Here is a 21,482-nt window from a genome sequence, read left to right as displayed (position 1 = left end):
CACACACACACACACACACACTTCCCGGAGTTATTTTGTTGTAACTGTTGTTTAGTCACTAAGAAGTGTCTGACTCTTTTGTGACCCCATGGACTGTAGCCCTCCAGGCTCCTCTGTCTATGGGATTTCCCAGGCAAGAATACTGGAGTGGGTTGCCATTTCCTTCTCCAGGAGATCTTCCCAACCCAGGAATTGAACCCGTGTCTCCTGCATTGGCAAGTGGATTCTCTATACCACTGAGCCACTGGGGCAGCCCAGAGTTATGTACTCACCTATGTATTCATCTTTTATCCACTGTTCTATCCATTCACTCACTCAGGCACCACCCCATCCATCCTTCCCTTCAATCAGTTATTCATAATCCATTCTTTCATCACTAAGCATCCAGCCATCATCTATCTGTATGTCTATCTATCTGAAAACATTCAGTGGGCACCAGGTTTGGCCTGTGTTAGGTGTTAGGAACAAAACAAGCAAAGTCCTCATCTCTCAAGGAACTTGAATTCTGGACAAGGAGCAGATACCTAGGCAATTACAATGCAGGGCAGGTGGCACCACAATAGAAATAAGTGAGGACAGAGGGATTTAGAGCCACAGGAGGGGAGTGACTAACTGCTTGAGCATCATAGCAGGAACTTCTTTAAGAAAATGACATTGATCTGGGTGTTGAAGGATGAATAGGAGTTCACCAGGCTTAGATGTGGGGAGTGAGGTAGCACCCAGGCCAGGAAGTGTGAAGAGGCAGGGGCGGTCAGGGGCTCTGGGAGCTTCTGCCCTGAAATGCAGTACCTCCCCCTCCACCCAGGGACCACACTGGTCTCTATGCTGAATTTTCTGCTGGTGCCCAGTCCAGTGAGGCCAGAGGTTGTCTGTGTGTGTGTGTGTGTGTGTGTGTGCTCAGTTGTGTCCAACTCTTTGCAACCCTATGGACTGTAACCCACCAGGCTCCTCTGTCATGTAATTTTCCAGGCAAGAGTACTGGAGCATTGCCATTTCCTACTTCAAGAGATCTTCCTGACCCAGGGTTTGAACTTGCGTCTCTTGAGTCTCCTGCATTGGCAGGCACATTTTTTACCAATGAGCCACCTGGGAAGCCCAAGGCCAGGGGTTAGAAATGCAAATTCCACGGTGGCCTGGGACCCTGGGTGACTGAAGGTTATCTGCTCCTTTCACAGGGGCAGATTTTCCTTATCTCCAACTGGATGGCTGCTGTGTGAAAGGGGCAGGTCTGGTGTGGCTGGATAGTCTGAGTTTTGGACACAAACCAGAAATTTTCACTAGTCTGTGAATTCTCTCAATGCTTAAGTGTTGGCGACTCATTAACACAAACCCCCCACCATGTGAAGGATGAAACGGAATCAATTTGGGAGTTGAATGTGGCCTCCCGAGTGCCAGCTTGTAATCTCCAGATAGTAATAGATAGAGCCCCTCAGACAGAACCAGGCTCTGGCCTTGAAGTCCCAGAGAGGGGCATGGTCCTGGGGTCCCCTGGGCTAATCTCAGTGGAGGTGCTGTGGAGATGGGTGTGGAGCTATGGAATTCTGTTCCTTCTTCTGGCCTCTATACTTTTTCCTGGGATTTCTGCCCACTCCTGGTGGCATCCCACAGCCCAGCATGCTGACTAGCATCCTGGTGGCACTTGAGTGGTACTGGTCTGAGGTCCCTGCCTTGTTCTGAGGTCATGTCCAAGCAGCCGCATGGTTGCGGGGTCAGCACTAACCGCTGACTTTCTGGGGAGCTGGTGGCTGCTGTGCGTGGGCCAGGAGTGAGCTCTCCCTGCAGTAAGCTGTTCCCCAGGGGCCCCTCCCTCCCTTCATCCAGGCTTAATCTCAACAGACTTAACTGCCATCTGGTCATCTCGCTCATGAGGACGCCGAAGCTACTCTGGGCTAATCCTGGCTGATGGGGGTGGGGCAGGGTGACCTTCACCCTCTTACAGGTGACTTGAAGACCAAGCTGAACTGTTCCTGCCCCTTCACTTTCCTGCGGTGTGTCTTTACTGGAGTTGCCGTGCGGGAGGCTGAGATGGGCCATCTGAGGACTTGGCCCCAGGAGAGCAGTTCTTGGAGCTTGTCTGTGGGGTATCCTAGCTCACTGAGGACAAGTAGCTGATTTTCCTAGCCCATCTCCACCCCCCGAGGGTGGCCACCCCAGTTCCTGTGCTGGGTGAGGTTGTGATGAGCTGGCCTTACCTCAGCACCATCTCATTTAACCCCTGCAACAGCCCCACTACCGGACAGGTGCAACCCAGGGGGCAGGAACTCAGGGGGTTGCAGTGATCCAGGCCCGCTGCCAATCAGCAGTGCCATCAGGACACCAACCTGGGCCTCAAGGACTTGGAACCCTGGTCCTTCCACTACTTTCCATGCTCCCCTCCCTGTGAGTCACAGACTCCATGGACTCAGGGTCTCCTTGGGAGAGAAACCTGTTAGAGTCGACCACAAGGGCTGGCAAGAGGCAGCTTAGCATTGTGGCTATAGCATGGACCCTGGAGCTGGGTTTGAATCCTGACTTTGTCATTTGCTAGCTGTGTGACCTTAAACAAATCACCTACCCTCTCTGGGCCCTAGTTCCCACATCTATAAAATAGGGAGAATAATAGTGCCCCTCTCAGAGGGTCATCTTAAGGATTAAAAGTACTAACAGGTGTAGAGCACTCTGCATACAGGTAGCTGCAGTGATTAGATGAGTAGTAACAGCCATAGGACAAGTGTGTGTGTGTGTTTGGGGGATAGAGGTCCTGCTCTGGGAGGGGCCCAGAGTGGGGTTCTCTGTGGGCCACCTGGCCCTGAGCAGACAGCCTGATACCATCTGCCCACCTTTCCCCACAGCACACAGGGGTCTACCCCATCCTGTCCCGGAGCCTGCGGCAGATGGCGGAGGGTAAGGACCCCACAGAGTGGCACGTGCACACATGTGGCTTGGCCAACATGTTTGCTTACCACACTCTGGGCTACGAGGACCTGGATGAGCTGCAGAAGGAGCCTCAGCCACTGATCTTCATAATCGAGTTGCTGCAGGTGTGACCCTGGGGTGTGGGAGGTGGCGTAGGGACAGTCCCTGCTTCAGAGAACAACTGGGGCCAGAGAGCATCAAGGGAGCCCAGTCCTACAGGTCACTGGACATCACCCAGATCCTCTTTAGAAAACCAGAAAGGGTTCCTAAACCATGGGAGAACTGGAATTGGACCCTCCCACTCCACCAAAAAAAAAATCCTTTACCTTTTCCAAAGGAAAAGCCCCTTTGAGACACATTTAAAAAATGTTATTCTTTTTCTTTTTGGAGGCATTTTATTTCTATTGGTTATCTACTTCCTTTTCCCCTCAAAAGTTTAGAATTATATCCTCAGCCCCAGTCTCTGTTGTTTGTGGGTTCCAATCTGGTTCTCCAATAGTGGGAGAACTGCATGGAACCATCCATATGATCCCCCTCAGACCTCAGTGTGACTGATGGCCCCTGTCTGCGGGGTGGTGGGAGAGCGTCAAACCAGAGCAGGACTCAGCTAATGGCCAAGGTTGAGGTTCAGCCTGAGGGTTACCTGAGTGAGTACAAATAAGTAAGAGAATTGCATCAACAAGGGGCCTTTTCAGGGTCTGCTTGAGCAGTTGCACAGTTTGTGCACTGCACAAGGGCATCGCCTCTAAGGTGCTCGTTAGAGACAATATATATTTGTGATTTTATAATGATAATTTTCCAGTAGATGGCAATAAAGTGTCTTGTTCTAACAAAATGAGTGTCATGGCAATTTTCTGAATATTATCAGTAAAGTGTGTTGACAAATTATCTTTTCTTACTTTGCACAAAGGCTCTGATTTAGGGTAAAGCCATGGTGGTAGGGAGGTGGCACTTGTTTCCTTTCCCTGTGTTTGGCCAGCAAGCATGGTTCTCCTCACCAATCCTCACTGTGGAAAATGCAGAGTTGACTTTAGCGAGATGTCCTGGGTCCACTTTCTCTGGTCCCCTGCAGGGGAAAGGGCTTGCCCTGCTGGGCTACAGGCACCCGGGGTCCCTGCCTTACTGACCTGCAGCTCTTGGAGCAGGTTGAGGCCCCCAGCCAGTACCAGAGGGAGACCTGGAACCTGAGTAACCATGAGAAGATGCAGGCGGTGCCCATCCTCCATGGAGAAGGAAACCGGCTCTTCAAGCTGGGCCGCTACGAGGAGGCCTCCAACAAGTACCAGGAAGCCATCGTCTGCCTGAGGAACCTACAGACCAAGGTGGGATGCTGCCTGCTGGTGGGGATGGGAAGTGGGGTGTGCTGGCCATGGCCGCAGTGGGGAAGGGTTGGGGCGCGGCGGCAGCAGAGCTTTCTCCACCGGACAGGAGAAACCCTGGGAGGTGCAGTGGCTGAAGCTGGAGAAGATGATCAACACCCTGATCCTGAACTACTGCCAGTGTCTGCTGAAGAAGGAGGAGTACTACGAGGTGCTGGAACATACCACTGACATCCTCCGGCAGCACCCAGGTGGGTGGGGCGGGGTGGGGTGGGTGGGGCGGGGCGGGGTGGGGTGGGTGGGGCGGGGCGGGGAGAGATGGGCGAGGCAGGATGGGCGGGGCAGGGGTGCAATCCCGCCCACGGGTCCAAAGTCACATGCACAGACCTTCGTAGCTATCTTTCCTGACACGGTCAAGACATCAAATCTTCCATGCAGCAGGGTTTCCCCAAGCCTATAACGGTATCACAGGTGATGGATGAACGGTGCTTTGTGGTGTTGTGGGAGGTTATTTTATTTGAAGGTGAATTAGGACAAATGAAAGTCACCAAGCCTGTGTGGAGCAGTCAATGGGTTTTAAAAAGCGGGGCAATCAGTATAGCTGCTGCTGCTGCTGCTGCTAAGTCGCTTCAGTAGTGTCCGACTCTGTGCGACCCCATAGACGGCAGCCCACCAGGCTCCCCCGTCCCTGGGATTCTTCAGGCAAGAATACTGGAGTGGGTTGCCATTTCCTTCTCCAATGCACGAAAGTGAAAAGTGAAAGTGAAGTCGCTCAGTCGTGTCCGACTCTTCGCGACCCCATGGACGACAGCCTACCAGGCTCCTCCGTCCATGGGATTTTCCAGGCAAGAGTACTGGAGTGGGGTGCCATTGCCTTCTCCGAATCAGTATAGAGAACAATATTAAGTACATCCTAGTGAGCGCAGAAGAATTGATGCTTTTGAACTGTGGTGTTGAAGAAGACTCTTGAGAGTCCCTTGGACTGCAAGGATATCCAACCAGTCCATCCTAAAGGAAATCAGTCCTGAATGTCCAATACTTTGGCCATTTGATGAGAAGAGCAGACTCATTTGAAAAGACCCTGATTCTGGGAAAGATTGAAGGCAGGAGGAGAAGGAGACGACAGAGGATGAGATGGTTGGATGGCATTACCGACTCAATGGACGTGAGTTTTAGTAAACTCCGGGGGTTGGTGATGGACAGGGAACCCTGGCGTGCTGCAGTCCATGGAGTCGCAAAGAGTCGGACACGACTGAACTTAACTGAGTATCTGTCGTGGGGGGATATTTGTGAAGACGATGTTTGAAGAACGTTACAGGATCACTTACCTTGCGCTACACACTTCTCTGCATTTCTTTCATTTAATTCTCATAACGACCGTAAGAGACAGGTTCAGGGATAGGACCTGGAGCTTGCATCATTTGGGGAGCCTCTATAAAAAAAAGACCTAAAAAGTTGTGAATGTAAAATTAGTTACCGGGTCTTGGAAGGGTCCGCGGGAGGGGAGTGGGTACTGCGATTATTTATCGTCATCCGTATTTTATAGTGGAGGGGCGGGGCTCCGGCGGTACAGAGAGGTTAAGGGTCATCATGGCCAAGGTTAACGTTTGCGCCATCTGGTGAAGCCCAGCCGCTTGTCGGGTGGGGGCTGCCTCCTGGGCCAGGCGGCGGATACAGCAGGATCTTCCCCGCAGGCATCGTGAAGGCCTACTACGTGCGGGCCCGGGCTCACGCCGAGGTGTGGAATGAGGCGGAGGCCAAGGCGGACCTGGAGAAAGTCCTTGAGCTGGAGCCGTCCATGCGGAAGGCGGTGCAGAGGGAGCTGAGGCTGCTGGAGAACCGCCTGGAGGAGAAACGCGAGGAAGAGCGACTGCGCTGCCGGAACATGCTGGGCTAGTGCGCAGGCGCCAAGCCTCCTGCCTCCACCCACCAGCGCCCCCCGCCCCCTCCGCCATCGCACTGTCCTCCTGCACGCCCAGTCCGACAACAGGGCACTGGACATTTCTGGTGCAGTTGGCCAGGATTTAGGTGTCAGTGTTTCAACTCTTAAATTAATTTTAAACATCAAAATAATGCTTATCAACTGACAAAAAATGCACAACCTAGAAGTTGAGAATTGTGTTATATTCAGCGGAATTTCTAAGGACTCACGAGCCAGAAGACAGCCTCTCAGATAGCTCTGAGGGACTGCTCCTAAGAGGTAAGGGAGGAACGAAGACGCATGAGCGTCTGCAACAAAGACCAGGTACTGGGAACTTCAAAAGACTGATGTTAACTAAAGAAAGCCAGATACCTCAAGTTAACAAGTTTAGCACTTTTCTATGTATAGGAAGAGACAAGAGTCTGGACTCATTAAAATCATTCCTTCGAGATGCACCTTAATTACATAGGAGCAGTATCCTGCTTTTCTCCATCCTGAATCCCCTGTGGGTGCACACTGGGGTCGGCTGCAGTGCTGAGGGCTTGGCAGCCAGGAGTCCGTTTGTCTCTATCTTTAGTTCCTTCAGGGCTCACTGTTCAGGTAGCTGTAGGGTCTGCTGGTTGCAACATCCTATGATGACTGATATGGCAAACAACATTTTTTACTGACACATGACCAGGGTTAAAAAAGAAAAACCCAAAAGGCACAGAAGAGCTTATGAATAAAAGTGAAATTTCCTGCCCAAACTCCCCCATCCCTTAGAGCCAGCAATTTTAATGGACCCTGTTTTTTTGTTTTTACTATTTTGGTGGTTTTCTCTGTCTCCGAATAATAAGTGTAAATCAGTTTCCCCACATGTTCTTTTTACCCCATGTTAGTGAAAAGTGAGAATTGAATGCTTTGATGCTCTTGGATCCCTTCTTTCCTTCCCCTTCTAATTTTGGGGAGTTATATTGCTAGTTCTTTGGTTACTTTTGTAACTTGGTACACTTCATCTAGAGCTCTCCACTGGGCTGCAGGGATTCTCCTGTGTATAGGATGAGGGTGGCAGTGCTGCAACCTCTCCTCCTATCTCCCACTTCTTCCCTCACCGATCCGATGTACCTTTACTCTCCCTTCATCTTGGCTGTTGTTAACATCTCTGTTTTGTCACCAAATTAAGTCTTCTGTGCTTTGTCCACTCAGTTCAGTTCAGTCGCTCAGTCGTGTCCGACTCTTTGCGGCCCCATGAATTGCAGCACGCCAGGCCTCTCTGTCCATCACCAACTCCCGGAGTCTACCCAAACCCGTGTCCATCGAGTCAGTGATGCCATCCAACCATCTCATCCTCTGTCGTCTCCCCTTCTCCTCCTGCCCCCAATCCTACCCAGCATTAGGGTCTTTTCCAATGAGTCAACTCTTCGCATGAGGTGGCCAAAGTATTGGAGTTTCAGCTTCAACATCAGTCCTTCCAATGAACACCCAGGATTAATCTCCTTGAGGATAGATTGATTGGATCTCCTTGCAGTCCACGGGACTCTCAAGAGTCTTCTCCAACATCACAGTTCAAAAGCATCAATTCTTCGGCGCTCAGCTTTCTTCACCATCCAACTCTCACATCCATACATGACCGCTAGAAAAACCATAGCCTTGACTAGACGGACTTTTGTTGGCAAAGTAATGTCTCTGCTTTTGAATATGCTATCTAGGTTGGCCATAACCTTCCTTCCAAGGAGTAAGCGTCTTTTAATTTCATGGCTGCAATCACCATCAGCAGTGATTTTGGAGCCCCCAAAAATAAAGTCTGACACTGTTTCCACTGTTTCCCCATCTATTTCCCATGAAGTGATGGGACCAGATGCCATGATCTTAGTTTTCTGAACACTGAGCTTTAAGCCAACTTTTTCACTCTCCTCTTTCACTTTCATCAAGAGGCTCTTTAGTTCCTCTTCACTTTCTGCCATAAGGGTGGTGTCATCTGCATATCTGACGTTATTGATATTTCTCCCGGCAATCTTGATTCCAGCTTGTGTTTCTTCCAGCCCAGCATTTCTCATGATGTATTCTGCATATAAGTTAAATAAGCAGGGTGACAATATACAGCCTTGACGTACTCCTTTTCCTATTTGGAACCAGTCTGTTGTTCCATGTCCAGTTCTAACTGTTGCTTCCTGACCTGCATACAGGTTTCTCAAGAGACAGGTCAGATGGTCGGTATTCCCATCTCTTGAATTTTCCACAGTTTATTGTGATCCACACAGTCAAAGGCTTTGGCATAGTCAATAAAGCAGAAATAGATGTTTTTCTGGAACTCTCTTGCTTTTTCGATGATCCAGCGGATATTGGCAATTTGATCTCTGGTTCCTCTGCCTTTTCTAAAACCAGCTTGAACATCTGGAAGTTCACGGTTCACTGGTTGACTCTAAATTTTGAAAATCAATAGACATCAATTACATGAATATGGCTGTGCAATGTGATTGCATTTTTCTGTGGTTCTGAATTCAGGACCCCTGGACCACCAGAGGGCTTCCCAGGTGGCTCAGACAGTAAAACGAGGATATTCTTGGTTTCAGGAGTGGCAGCATCTATTTTAACGTGGGAAATTTTTTTCCTTTTCTCTTTTGTGGCACTGGGAAGATTTGAGGTTTAAGTCCTCCCACTGTGGAGGAAAAAGGTTAACCGATTTTTGGTTGATTCAGGCTCAGTGTCTGATGGGCTACCAGGTATACTGTCTGAAAACCAGGAGGAGATTTTAGAGGCAGTCAGGGGAAGGGGACATTATGACCTGCAGAAGCTGGAAGGAAGGAACGTCCTAGGCTGGAAAGAAGGCTCGGAGCTAGAGAAGGAGGAGGCTGGTGGAGGCTGGGAGATGGGAGCAGAAGGGACCTTCAGCAGCTCCTGACTTCGCTGGAAGAAAGGCCTGGGTGGGATCTGGGCAGAGTCTCAGAGGTGGCTCAGAACAGATGAAGAGCCTGGCAGAGGCATTATTTGAGGACACACACTGTGGCCTGCAGGCTTCCTAGCCTCCTGTCTTGTCTATCTTCTGTGTGCAGTGTCCCTATCGCTGCCCCTTTTCCTGGGGACAGTGAGGGTCTCAATTCATCTATGGTTCTCCCAGCTGGACTGATGCCTGGATGTGTCGCAGGACCTTGTGTGGTCCAGTCCAAAGAATTCTGGGTGGAAGTCTCCCCTCCTGATGCCCCAGGACATTTGCAAGTCCAAGGACCCCCAAGAAGTGTGGTAGGAGACACCTTGACATTAGTACTTGAGGGGGTGTTGAGCTCAAACAACGGGGGACCCCAGTCGCTCCCTGAAAAACTGGAGCAGCTGTTAGGGACATTTCTGTTACAAAAGCCCAGGCAATTCCTTCTCACACACCATCCAATGGATTAAAATCAGGCCACATTTTGGTTCATGACTTTCAAAGCCAGTTTTCATCCAGCCTCATCTGTGCTCAGCCTCTTTTTAAATGGGGGCCACAAATCATAATCGGCCTTTGACATAACTTTGGGTTTACTCAGCCTCTTAATTGTGGTTTTTGCCCTGTCTCTCTCTTCTTTCCTGGTCCAGCCCTCTTGGTGCCTTCTCAGTAGACTTCCCACTGCTAATTTCTGCCTTGTAAAGCACACTTATTTGCGTGCTTCTTTTGGGTGAATGCGTGTGTGGGGGGGGGGGAAGGAACAGGGACACATTATCTTCTTGTTACTATCATCCAAAGGCAGCACATGGGAAAACATTACCACTTTCCAGAATCCACAGCATCTCATACTTCAGCTTACTAGTGCTGGAGAGGTGGAATGCAGAGATGGGGAGAGTTGACTCTGTGCCCCACAGCAGGCAGCCTCCCCATCCAGGCCTTTGGTCCTTGCACTGGCTGCCTTGTGCCTCCAAGGAGGTCTTGGCTGGCCAGGTCTAGGTGGATGGATGCAGGAGTGGCTGCAGGAGATTGCAGGGGCAATCTCCTGAGGGTCCCTTTTAACAGTTTCCAAGGGATCTCACTGGAAAGCTTTGTTCTTGAGCAGCCAGCAGGGGACAGCAGAGAACAGATTTTAGTTCCTGGTCCAGCAAGTGGACTTTCCAGAGAAAGCTTAGAGCTCTGGAGGTGGCAGCTCTCCATGGGCCCTGACCACCCCCACTCCTACAGGGTCAGGCTGGCTGGTGACAAGGAATAGGTGTTTAGAACCATAGAATCAGCCTGCCAGGAGACTTGGGCCTCAGTCTCACTCCCTTGTACTGATGGGGAAACGGAAGCTCAGGGAGGGCCAGAAACTTTGTAGGTTCAACTTCAAAGCTGGGGAAGACCTGGGGTTAGCATCCAAGCTTCCTGGCCTCTGGGCTGGGCCTTTTTGTTCTACATCATGTTGCCTTTCTCACCAGTCAGTCCATATGCGGGTTTGATGTATTTTTAAAAAAAATGAAAGGGGAAAAATATGACACTTCTATTAGAGAGCAACCCAGAACATGTCTTCAGGCTTAGTTTGGGAGCATTTATGGAGTCAGATTTGTACTCCATTACACCCCCTCTGAGCTGCTCCCTCCCTCTGAGAATCATTACTGCTTAACCAAGATATTCTCTCCCAGGCATGCACCACCCTCCTGACCTCTGTCTACCTGGGGTTGACATGGATCCAAGACCAGAGAGTAATCCAAGAGGGTGGTAGGGGGCTGAGAGCTGGCAGAGGGACCCCTGGATATTGTGCTGGTATATGAGGTTTCTATTGCTGCTGTAGCTAATTACCACAAACAATGACCTAAAACAGCACAGATTTATTCCATTACAATTTTGGAGGTCAGAAGTCCTAAAATGGGTCAGCAGGGTTGTTTTCTTTCTGGAGGCTCCAGGGGAGAATCCGTTTCCTTATCTTTTCTAGCTTCTAGAGCCCCCCATGTGCCTTGGCTTGTGGCCCCATCCTCTGTCTCCAAAGCCAGCAGTGAGCATGTTTTACTCTTTCTCTCAATGTCTGTCCCTCCACTTCCATTATCACATACCCTCTGTTTGTGAACCCTCTGCTTCCCTCTTACAAGCACCCTTGTGAATGCATTGGACTCAGCTGGAGCAAGTTCCGGGAGATGGTGAAGGACAGGAAGCCTGGCGTGCTGCAGTCCATGGGGTCTCAAAGAGTTGGACACGACTGAATGAGTGAACAATGACAACGGATAATCCAAGATCATTTCTTCATCTTCAGATGCTTAAGTTAATCACATGTTAAGATAACTTATCTTTCTTCAATGGAGATAACCTATTCACTGGTTCTGGAGATGAGAATGTGGACATCTTTGGGGGTCATTATAGAGCCTTCCACAGTCAGCTGGTCTCTTTTCATCCCCAGATCTGTTCTCTGGTCTGCTCTGTCCATTGAGAAGCTCACCATGCTGGTGTGTCCCAGCTCCCTGACCTTCCAGCCTCTGGTTGGATTTGGAAAACAGGAGGCACCAGCAGGAGATCTGGTGGGAGGAGAGTCAGGCTGGGTCTTGGTTTCTCCCACCCCTCCTTGCTTGACTGTGGTTTGGCAGCATCTGTACCTTTACCCTATGGTCACAGTTGGGGTCAGGAGCCCTTCTGGGCCACAGCTCCCACCACTTCCCAGAGCAGCGGCACCTCCCCTGGTCCTTCCCCTGCTGTTCCCCGGGTGTCCCTCATTCTTTGCTGGTTTCCTCATCCCACCTGCACATTTATTCAACTCTCTGTGGTTGTACCTTCAACTGGGTCCCCTGTTTTCTGCCAAGATGCTGCTGATGAGGTATCAAGTCTCCTCCAGACTGGAGGGAGGGCAGAAAAACTGAGAGGTAGGGAGATACATGCAGCACCATCCACCTAGTCAAGGGTGGAATTTGAATTCAAGCCCAGATGAATGCGGACTAGAGTCAGCATTTTCCTGCTCCACTGGGCGTGGCCCCCTTGTAGGAGTGAAGACCCCTCTAGTGGCAGAACCCTTGCCATGAGATGAGCTCAGCTAAAAGGGGCATCTAAGGGTTTGCTGTGTGTCCTGAAGTTGATGGCCTGGCAGAGGGGTATAACACATGCCCAGTTACTGCTTGTCACAGGCCAAGTCACCTCCTTGTCTAGGCAACCTGAGTCAGATGCATTTAGCCAAGAGTTCAGCCTTCAACAGTGTGGGCTCTACTGGAGGCTTGGCATGAGCCCTGAGATGAATCAGTGCTCCTGTTTGAGTGCTTTTCCCCTGCTTCATGGTGGACAGTGTTGGTGCCCCTTGGCAGAGGAACCTCAGCTCGGGGGTGGGGGGCATGGGGATGGGGAGATTTGGCTTGTCCAGCCTCACAGCCGAACTCAGTAAGTGGCATTGGTGAGGATGACCCAAACTCAATAGCGGAGCTGACATTTCTTTTAATTTCCTGCAAGGATTGCTCCTGTGGGGTCCAGGAGCAGGTGAGGGTAGAGAGAGCTGGGAAGTGAGAGGCCACCTGGGCCTCCCCTAACTCCTGATTCCCCCCAGATAATAGACCCTTCATAGAAAGTGCCAGAGCCCTGGGTTCACTCATGCCCACCGTCCATGTGATGACAGCCTGGCAGCCCGGGTTTGAGTCCTCTGACAACTGCCATCTGGACGCCTCACTTTCCCTCTTCCTCCCTGGTCTTCCCACATCTCCTACTGGAGACTCAGTCTTGAATTCATGTTGGTCAATCAGCCTGTGAATGAGAGATCACCTTGATCGCCTCCAAGTACCTGTTGTTTTGGGGGAGGCTGCCCCCTGCTCAGCCTCTCCCCCCACAGCCCTCCATTTCCCAGGACTTTCAAGGAAAGGTTAGGCACAGCCCCGCTCTTATTTATGGCTGTTGTGTGTGTGCAGAGTTCCTGGCCTAATTACAATTGCTCCATTACTCCAGGTATTCTCATTAGTGCGAAAATCTGATGAACAAAGAATCTCACCTTTCCTCCTGCTACCAATAAAAATATCATCTGAAGATGTAGTGGAGCATTTGTCTCTCCTCAGCAGTCTTGAAGCTGGCAGTTTTTACTGAGTGTGACAATTTCTGGAGGGCAGTGAATTTCATCTGCTTTGTTCTATGCTGCATCCTCAGTAGCTAGAATAACGCCTGCCTTGTACCACTGGCTCAGAAATACCATTTCCTTATGAAAAACACATCTCCATTCTTGCATGTGGACGGACCCTCAGAAATGATTGAACAGCTTATTTGGCAGATGGAGAAACTGAGGGCCAGAGATGAGAAGGGGCACATCCAAGGTCACAACAGTGAGTCTATGGTGGATCCAGGGCTGGGAGGAAATGTGTCGACTTGCAGGCAGCCTCTTCTCCACCAGCCCACTTAGAATTTGCAGCTTTATTTGCATCCCGACATTTTTCTTTCTGCCTCACTAATTTTTTTCCTGTACTCTTGGGTGGCATGTTAGGATTCCCCTCTCTTTTTAAACCTCCACCCACACTCTGTTGTTCTCCCGAATTTCTTACAAGGCCCCTGGTTTGCCTGCTTCCTCGCTGATGGGCTCAGCTTCCCTGGCCCCCAGTTGGGGCTGCCAGTGGGTCTCACCTTCCCAGCCTGCATTAGAAAGGAAGGAAGGAGTCCTGTGCTCTGCAGGGATGGTTGCCCAGGGCGGGACATGACCACAACCAGGCTGCTAGCTCCTTGATGAGTTAGGAGAGAGACCCCCAGAGACAGAGGCAGAGGGATTGCTCTCCTGGTGGTGACAGGTGAGCAGCGTTACTGGGTAGAGTTGTCTCCCACTTTGTGGCCTGAGAAATAGGGAAGAAAGTTGGTAAGGAAGAGAGGAATGAGAAAGATGTGTAGAGAGGTGAGAGAGGGAGCAACGAAGAGTAGGAAGATAACAGGGAGAGGAAGAGAGAGAAGGAGAAGAAAGAAGAGAGAATTGTTAAGTTCTGATGCCCCATGTGTGACACTCATGTGTCCTAATCACGTCAGACCTTCTGCAGATGCTTCAAAACGCCTCACTAGACCCTCCTGAAGGAAGGGCGAGATGGGATCAGCCAGCAGGCAGATGCCCAGTTCACAAAGATCTGCTGTGGAGATCTGGTCTGAGGCACAGGCATGAAGGGCTGAGAGGGGGTTGGTCCAACAAAAGATAGTACAGGTCACCAAGGTAGTTTACAGCTTTCCAGTAGCCACCTTAAAAATATAAAAGAGGAAATTGCAGTCCGTGGGTTCGCAAAGAGTTGGACATGATTGAGCAACAACATCTTAACCCAATCTGCCAAGAATGTTATCAGATTATCATCCATGAGATGCTTTGTGCTCTGGTTCTCATACTAAGTCTTTGAAGTATATATTTGATGCTTCCAGCCCATCCCAGTTCAGATCAGCTGAGTTCCAAGTGCTCAGTCATTACATGGGTAGGGGCTACTGGCTTTTAAGATTTTTTTTTTATGTGGACCATTTAAAAAGTCTCTGTTGAATTTGTTACAGTATTGCTTCTGTTTTATGTTTTGGTTCTTTGGCCATGAGACATGTGGGGTCTTAGCTCTCTAACCAGGGATCAAACCTTCAACCCTGCATTGGAAGGGGAAGTCTTAACCACTGAAGTGCCAGGGAAGTCCCTAGTGGCTACTGTATTGACAGTGAATATACCTGCCTTCCTGTCCAGACCCTGGACCCTGTAAATTAATTTTACTCATTCTTGAACTTGGTAGAAACATGCATGTGTGCATGCATGCTCAGTCACTCAGTCATATCCAACTCTTTGCAATTCCATAATCTGTAGCCCAGCAGGCTCCTCTGTCCATGGGATTTCCCAGGCAAGAATACTGGAGTAGGTTGCCATTGCCATCTCCAGGGGATCTTCCTGACCCAGGGATAGAACCCGTGTCTTCTGTGTCTCCTGCATTGGCAGGCAGATTTTTACCATTGAGCCACCTGAGAAGCCTGGTAGAAACATGACCCAACAGTATATTCTCCCCTGTGTTCTCTCACTGCAACAGTGCAGAGACCAGTGTATTCATCCAGAGGGATGTTCTAAGAGGTTTTGGCTGGAGGGCACTGATGATAGTTTTGGGGGGGTGGGGGACAGACAACAAATCAAAAAAAGACCACAATTATTATCATCCAGTTGTAATGAAAGCTCTATCAAAATCTACAGGGCCAGCACTTACCATTGTGCATGCTGTACCCTGCACAATTTGGGGGTGAGGGGAGTGAGGTGGCTATTTACTTCATTGCTCTCTTGGATATGTACAGTTATTACAGATCCCAGTAGATGGCAGTAAAGTGTCTTAATCTGCACAGTTGCCTTATTGGCTAGTGCCAGGCTGCATATTTCAGCTAAGCTGGCCTGTGAATGTTAGTTTCCCAGGGTAGGGCCTGACGATGTCCCCAGCTGGTACTGTGGGCAGTAGCAGTTGGCCAGAGCCAGGCTAGGAGGGACCACCAGTGCCTGGGACCCTGGGCTTTCCTCTCCATCCAGCAGAATCTCACTCTCGAAGGGTGTAGCATGAGGGAGGGGTAGCCAGGGCTGGGATGGGTGGTGAAGGCAGGAGGAGGGGTGGTGGGTTCTGAACTGACCACCCTTGCAGACTGCCTCCTGTTAGATAATAGAAGGCATCCCCTGCTCCCTGCCCCCCCCCCCGAAGCTCTGGAAGGAGTTCCACCCTCCACGCCCCAGATCCGAGTCTGTGTTGCTGGGGTTCTGATCTGGGTGGGTCTAGTTCCCAGCTGGAGTGCAGGCATCCTGCTCTTTTTCAGGACTCACAGGTGGCCCTTGCCTCTTGTACAGTATGTGAGCCCACGTGAAGTTTCTCCATGTCTCCCTGTGGTGCTGGAGAACCTCTTCATCTCGTCAGATGGGTCCCCACCTCCATTCTCTGTGCTCAAACCCAGAGGCTGATCTGTTTGGACACAGCCCCCTCTGGCTTCAGTTGACTTCTTCCCAGCTTTTTCTACAGAGTAGAGTGAGATCAGAGTTTTATTTCCTCTGCTTTCTTTCTTGGGGGATTTCTTGGCCTGACTGATTGAAGGCCACACATTCTTCAGGGCAGCCCTCTTGCATCCAACCCCAATTGGATCAGTTTCCCATGGCTGCTTTAAGAAATTGCCATACAGTTGGTGGCTTAAAACTACACAAATGTACCATCTTACAGTTCTGGAGGTCAGAAACCTGAATGGAGTCTCAGGGAACTAAAGGGGTTGGCTGCGTTGTGTTGCTTTTGGAGGGTCTGGGGCAGAATTCCATCCTTCCCTGTTCCAGCTTCAGAGGTTGCCTGCCTTGGCTTGTGGCTCGACATCACTCCACCCCAGCTTCTGTTATCATATCTTCTTCAATTCTCTGAATCCCTCTTATAGGACCTTTTTACAAAAATATTTATTTTTATTTATTTATTTGGTTGCACCAGGTCTTCGTTGCGGCACATGGGGTCTTTAATTGTGGCATTCAAACTCTTTAGTTGCTGCACATGGGATCTGGTTTCCTGACCAGGGATTGAACCCGGGCCCCCATGCATTGGGAACGTGGAGTCTTAGCCACTGGACCACCAGGGAAAGCCCAGGACTTTTGTGATTACACTGGGCCCACCCCAACAATTCTGCAATATCCCCCTACCTCAAGATCACATTTGCAAAGTCCCCCTTTCCATGTGTGGTAATCTATTCACAGATTTTGGGATTTACTAGGGCCTGGACATCTTTGGGGGATCATTATTCTGCTGACCATACTTTTCTTGGAGTTCTGGCTATCACATCCTCCCCCACTTCCTAGAGGAGGAATTTGCCTAGTTGCTTAGTTATGTCTGACTCTTGCGACCCCACGGACTGCAGCCCACCAGGCTTCTCTGTCCATGGGATTCTCCAGGCAAGAATACTAGAGTGGGTTGCCATGCTCTCCTCCAGGGGATCTTCCCAACCCAGGGATCGAACCCAGGTCTCCTGCGTTGCGGGCAGATTCTTTACTGATTGAGCCACCAGGGAATCCCAGAGCAGGAATGGCCCAAGGCTGTTACTAGTCTAGAATACTGCACTGTTACATATGGTTTCACTACACGCTGCCCTCACTTTTATAAAATCGCCTTTAAAAACTTTCCTCAAATTACCCAAAGTGAGGGCACTATTGGATCCCTGATACACCCTGGCTGAGACACCTGCTCAGTTAATGTAATCTTTTCAACCATCTTTGAGGTGGATTCTTCACCCTTCCCCTCCTCGCCCATGCCTATTTTATCTTTGAGGAATTTGAGAGATGCAGTGGTTATCTAACTTGTCCAGGGTTGCCTGGTGAGGTCATGGCAGAGCTGGGGTTTGAACCAGAACTAGCTCTGATCTCAGGGCAGAATTCTCCCCCCTGCAGTCACTGACTCCTGTAGCCTCACCTGGAATTTTTCCATCCATTCGGCATTCACTGTCTGAATGGTGTCATTGTAGTGATTTTCATAAAATGCAGATAACTGCTCCTCGGTGGTCCTCTTGGCTGTCCTCTTTTTAAAAAATTGTATTTATTTTTGGCTGCTCTGGGTCATCGTTGCTGCACGTGAGCTATCTCTAGCTGCCTCAAGCAGGGCTACTCCCTAGTTGCGGTGCATGGGCTTCTCACCGCAGTGATTTCTCTTGTTGTGGAGCACCGGCTCTAGGGCACTTGGGCTCAGTAGCACTCGGGCTTTGTTGCTCTGCTGCATATGGGATCTTAGTTCCCAGACCAGGGATTGAACCTGTGTGCCCTGCAATGGCAGGTGGATTCTTACTCACTGGACCACTGGGGAAGTCCCTTGGTAGTCCTCTTGCATATGACACTGGGACATTGCTGCTGTCAGTTTGGTTGTCCAGTTAAAGCTGACTGTGAGTGTTGTCCATTGGCCAAAATCATTCCTGGGGTCCTTCAGAGATCATCACAGTGATCATCCTTCCTGCTACCTCTAGGGCCACAGTAGAGGTCAGCATAGGATGAAGGTCAAGAACAACGGCTCTGGAACTGGACAGGCTTGGATTCCTAACCCAGTTTGACCACTTACCAGCTGTGTGATGTTGGACAAGTTATTAACCTCTCTGAGCTGGTTTCCTCATTTGTACAATAGAGGTTATGATTGTTGCTACCTTATTAGGTAGTTGGTAGGAGTATGTTTGTAAATACATGTTCTGAAGTACTTAGAAAGGCTGACCATGACAGTGAGTGAGTGACCCTGCTGACTGCTTTTCTTATTTTGATTATTACCCATGCTGTCAGGGTCACCTCAGCATATCCTTTGGCCACACTCCAGCAGTCTCAGCCTTACGTTTGCCCTCAGAAAGCCCTGTGTTCTGGTGCCCTCTGTATTCTGGCAGAAGCACTCCCCTTGCCTGGCTCTAGGTGAGCATGAATTTTCACAGCCGTCTTGTATTTCTGGCAGCTCCTGCCAGTGTGGAAGTGAGGGATTCGTGGCCTCAGGGAGCCTGCTGCATATTTTGTGCCAACGTGAATGGGGTGACCTTGCCTGGACATCTCTTTTTTGTAATAAATGTTGCAGATGGCCAACACTGAATCTTCAGTTCTTTTGCAGCTACTTTTCAGGACTCCTTGGGGGAATTCTTAGCAAGAAAAGCGACACTGATCTCAAAACTTTGTATTCATCCTGCTGACAATTTTGCCTGCATCTCTTTAGAAGTGCCTTTTCTTTTCCTGGGACTTTGCATCTCTGGCTGGCCCCTCTGAGCTGTCCTGTCAGTTCCTGGGGCTGGCATCAGAAGCTTCCTTCTCTGGGTGAACAGCCCTGAGTTCAGATCTGAAGAAGGAACTTGAAAGACATCTTTTGGCCCACTGGGAGGGGAGGCTTGGCAGCAGGGTAGCAGGAGAAAAGAGGCTTCCTCTGATTCAATGAAGCCATCAGCTGTCTCTCCAAATGCTCCTTCCCCTCTCTGCCTTGTTTTGGTTAATTTAAGAACAGCTGCCCCTCAATGGGAACTGATTTCTGGTGGTGTGCAGAAGCCAGTTTCCCAGGAAGGCTGCTGGCATGGGATGGGCAGGTTAGCTGGGGATTTAGAGCCGGGGATTGTCAGAGTGTGCCACTTCAATGCTTTGTCTCCTCCACGAGGAGCCCCCATCAGGCACGATGAGTAACTTGGTTATTCCTGGGGAGAGTTAGAAGCAGCTTGGGAGCCTAGAACTATGGTAGAAGGAGCCTTATGGTAGACCAGATGGCTGGTCACCAAAGTCTTTTCTTTTATCTCTGGGCACAGAGCTGGCCTGCATCCCAGTTCCCCCTGCAGTCAGATGGGCTTATGTGCCTGAGCCCTGGGCAGTGGAATGGGGGTGGAGTTAATGTGCCCTGCTCCTGGGCTTGCCCTTAAAACTTTCTCTTGGTCACTTTCCTGTCTGCTGAATGATATGCCCAAGTGTCCCTGAAGCCACTTACTCCGTGAACCATGTAACCAGGATGCTTTAGTCCACTTGCCATCTCTTTGTGTCTTTTCATTGCATTCTTCCTCTTATTTTTATCCTTGGCCTTTCACTTCTCAATTGTCCCCTGTAAAATACTTTTACCTGTTATGTATGAGATTCCTGACTTTCAAGCCATTCAATATACTGACACTTTCTGGGGAATCCATATATACCTACCCACACTGCCAAGAATTGGATCAGCAGAGCCGGTAACATTCCTAATGGAGGATGCATCCTCCTAGGATGAAGATGAAGTTATGGGAGATCTGGTAACACTGCCTCCAGTGGGAAATTCAGATAGTCCCTCAATATTGTGACAAATGAACTTCTGGTTATCTTTGAAATAAAGAAACAGAAGCACAGATATTTAGTATCTCTCAGTAAATTCCACTACATTCTGGGCATAAGAGTTCAGGTTGCTACCAAGGAAGAAGGGCTATGCCTTCATCCCCAAGTCCACATTTTACAGGACTTGCCCTTGGAGCCCACCACAAGGCAAGTACAATTCCATAGTCATCATCAAATTCATCAATAAGAATTTCTCCCGCTAAAACTGAGATTGTTCTGTAAGTAAATCTCAAACAGGGGAATGCATCTAGTTAGAATTGTAATGCTACTGCCCAACGTGCACTGTATTATTCCAGCCCATTTTATTCTTTTTTAAATTGCCAATTTAAAAATACTTCCATTCCAAAGATATGCAAAGATTAGCTCTCAATTTTCAATTTTGGCTTCACTCTTTCTTTAATGGAACGTCTTTCACCAGTGGGATTTTTTTTTTTCCTCTTCAACCCTCAGCCGCTGCATTAAAATCTCCTTGGGGAAGAAACACCCACCCTGGTTTTGAGTAAAGAAAAGGTGAAATTACTAAACAAAACACAAACTGTCTAAAGAGACACATGAAGCTGGAAAGCAGATGTGAAAGAATCAAGTTATCTGTCGCCTGTTCACTATCGCCGTGGGCTCACTGGGTCACAGTTTTGTGGGAAAAAAAGAATCCATTCAACAAATGGTTTAAGATAATAAAACCTGAAATCACACACACACCTTTTATCTTAATGAGAGTCCAATTCATAATAGCATTTTGTATCAGACAGTTCTGAAGTTTTTTTTCTTCCCCTTGTAGAATTGTTTGTTAGCTGAAGCATTGTAGCCTTGAGAAGCACAGAATTACTGGGGGGCAAAACTATGCTTCTTTCCAGAATGAACTTCCTGGCAGTCAGCATGCAATGGAAGAAAGAGAATGTTTAAATTAAAAGTATTCTTTAGAACACATATTCAAACATTCATTCCAGCTTAATTACTAAAGCTGTGTGTCCAACAGTGATATCAGGCTACTGAACAAACACAGCATCTTGACATGGGTGCTGAAGCTGCATTTGTTGAGTGATTGCTGAGCACACACAGTCACATTTCCAGAAATGTGCCACTTATTAAATTGGAACTCTCCTGCCCTTCCTTTCCCAGGATCTGACCAAACAAGGGTCTGAACAGGGCTGCTGTGGGGAAGGAAAATGGCACTTTCTTTTAGGGCAACTTCCAGATTACTCTGAAACAGGAATATCTTTTATGACCAAGTCTGACATTCCAGATTTCAAATGTTGTCTTTGTCCTATTGGGAATCCTGGGTTTAAGCACTTGTAGATCTCACTTGCCGGCTCTTCCTATACTTTGTCTATCTTCTTAACACAGTTCAGTCATAGTTTTAGCTAAATCAGTATTTTGTGTTTGCATTATTATGACTGTATAAATGTTTTCACTGCCAAGCCAGAGGTGTGACACAATGCTGCTTCCTTTCACACCCTTGTTTGACTTCTTGCTTTCATTGTATTTCGTGGAATCTCATCTGGTCTCCATGGTGTTGACCATCAAGACTATACTGATGACTGTCACCTTCCTGTCTCTAGCCCTGACCTCTACCTTGAACTCCAGACCTTCCTATCCAGTCACCTTCTTAACATCTCCACTTGGACATCCAATAAGCTCTCAGTCTTAATGTGTCTAAAACACACCCCCTTATCTGACCTTCTGCCCTCCCCT

General features: G+C 49.1%; 1 protein-coding gene across 1 annotated transcript in view; it reads left to right on the top strand.

The window, feature by feature from the left end:
- The window catches only part of AIPL1 (AIP like 1 HSP90 co-chaperone), a 32,398-nt gene that overhangs the window by 3,232 nt on the left and 7,684 nt on the right, over positions 1-21,482 (top strand). Inside the window, exons 3-6 of the mRNA XM_081575819.1 lie at positions 2,832-3,020; positions 4,041-4,217; positions 4,324-4,465; positions 5,909-6,414. Of these exons, the coding sequence (XP_081431945.1) occupies positions 2,832-3,020; positions 4,041-4,217; positions 4,324-4,465; positions 5,909-6,111 (711 nt within the window). The 3' untranslated portion in view covers positions 6,112-6,414. The remainder of the gene's footprint in view (positions 1-2,831; positions 3,021-4,040; positions 4,218-4,323; positions 4,466-5,908; positions 6,415-21,482) is intronic.

Source organism: Giraffa tippelskirchi, chromosome 3 (assembly GCF_054371585.1).
Source record: "Giraffa tippelskirchi isolate mGirTip1 chromosome 3, T2T-mGirTip1v1.2.pri, whole genome shotgun sequence".
Taxonomy (NCBI): Eukaryota; Metazoa; Chordata; class Mammalia; order Artiodactyla; family Giraffidae; genus Giraffa; species Giraffa tippelskirchi.
This window is presented reverse-complemented; position numbering and strand designations above follow the sequence as displayed.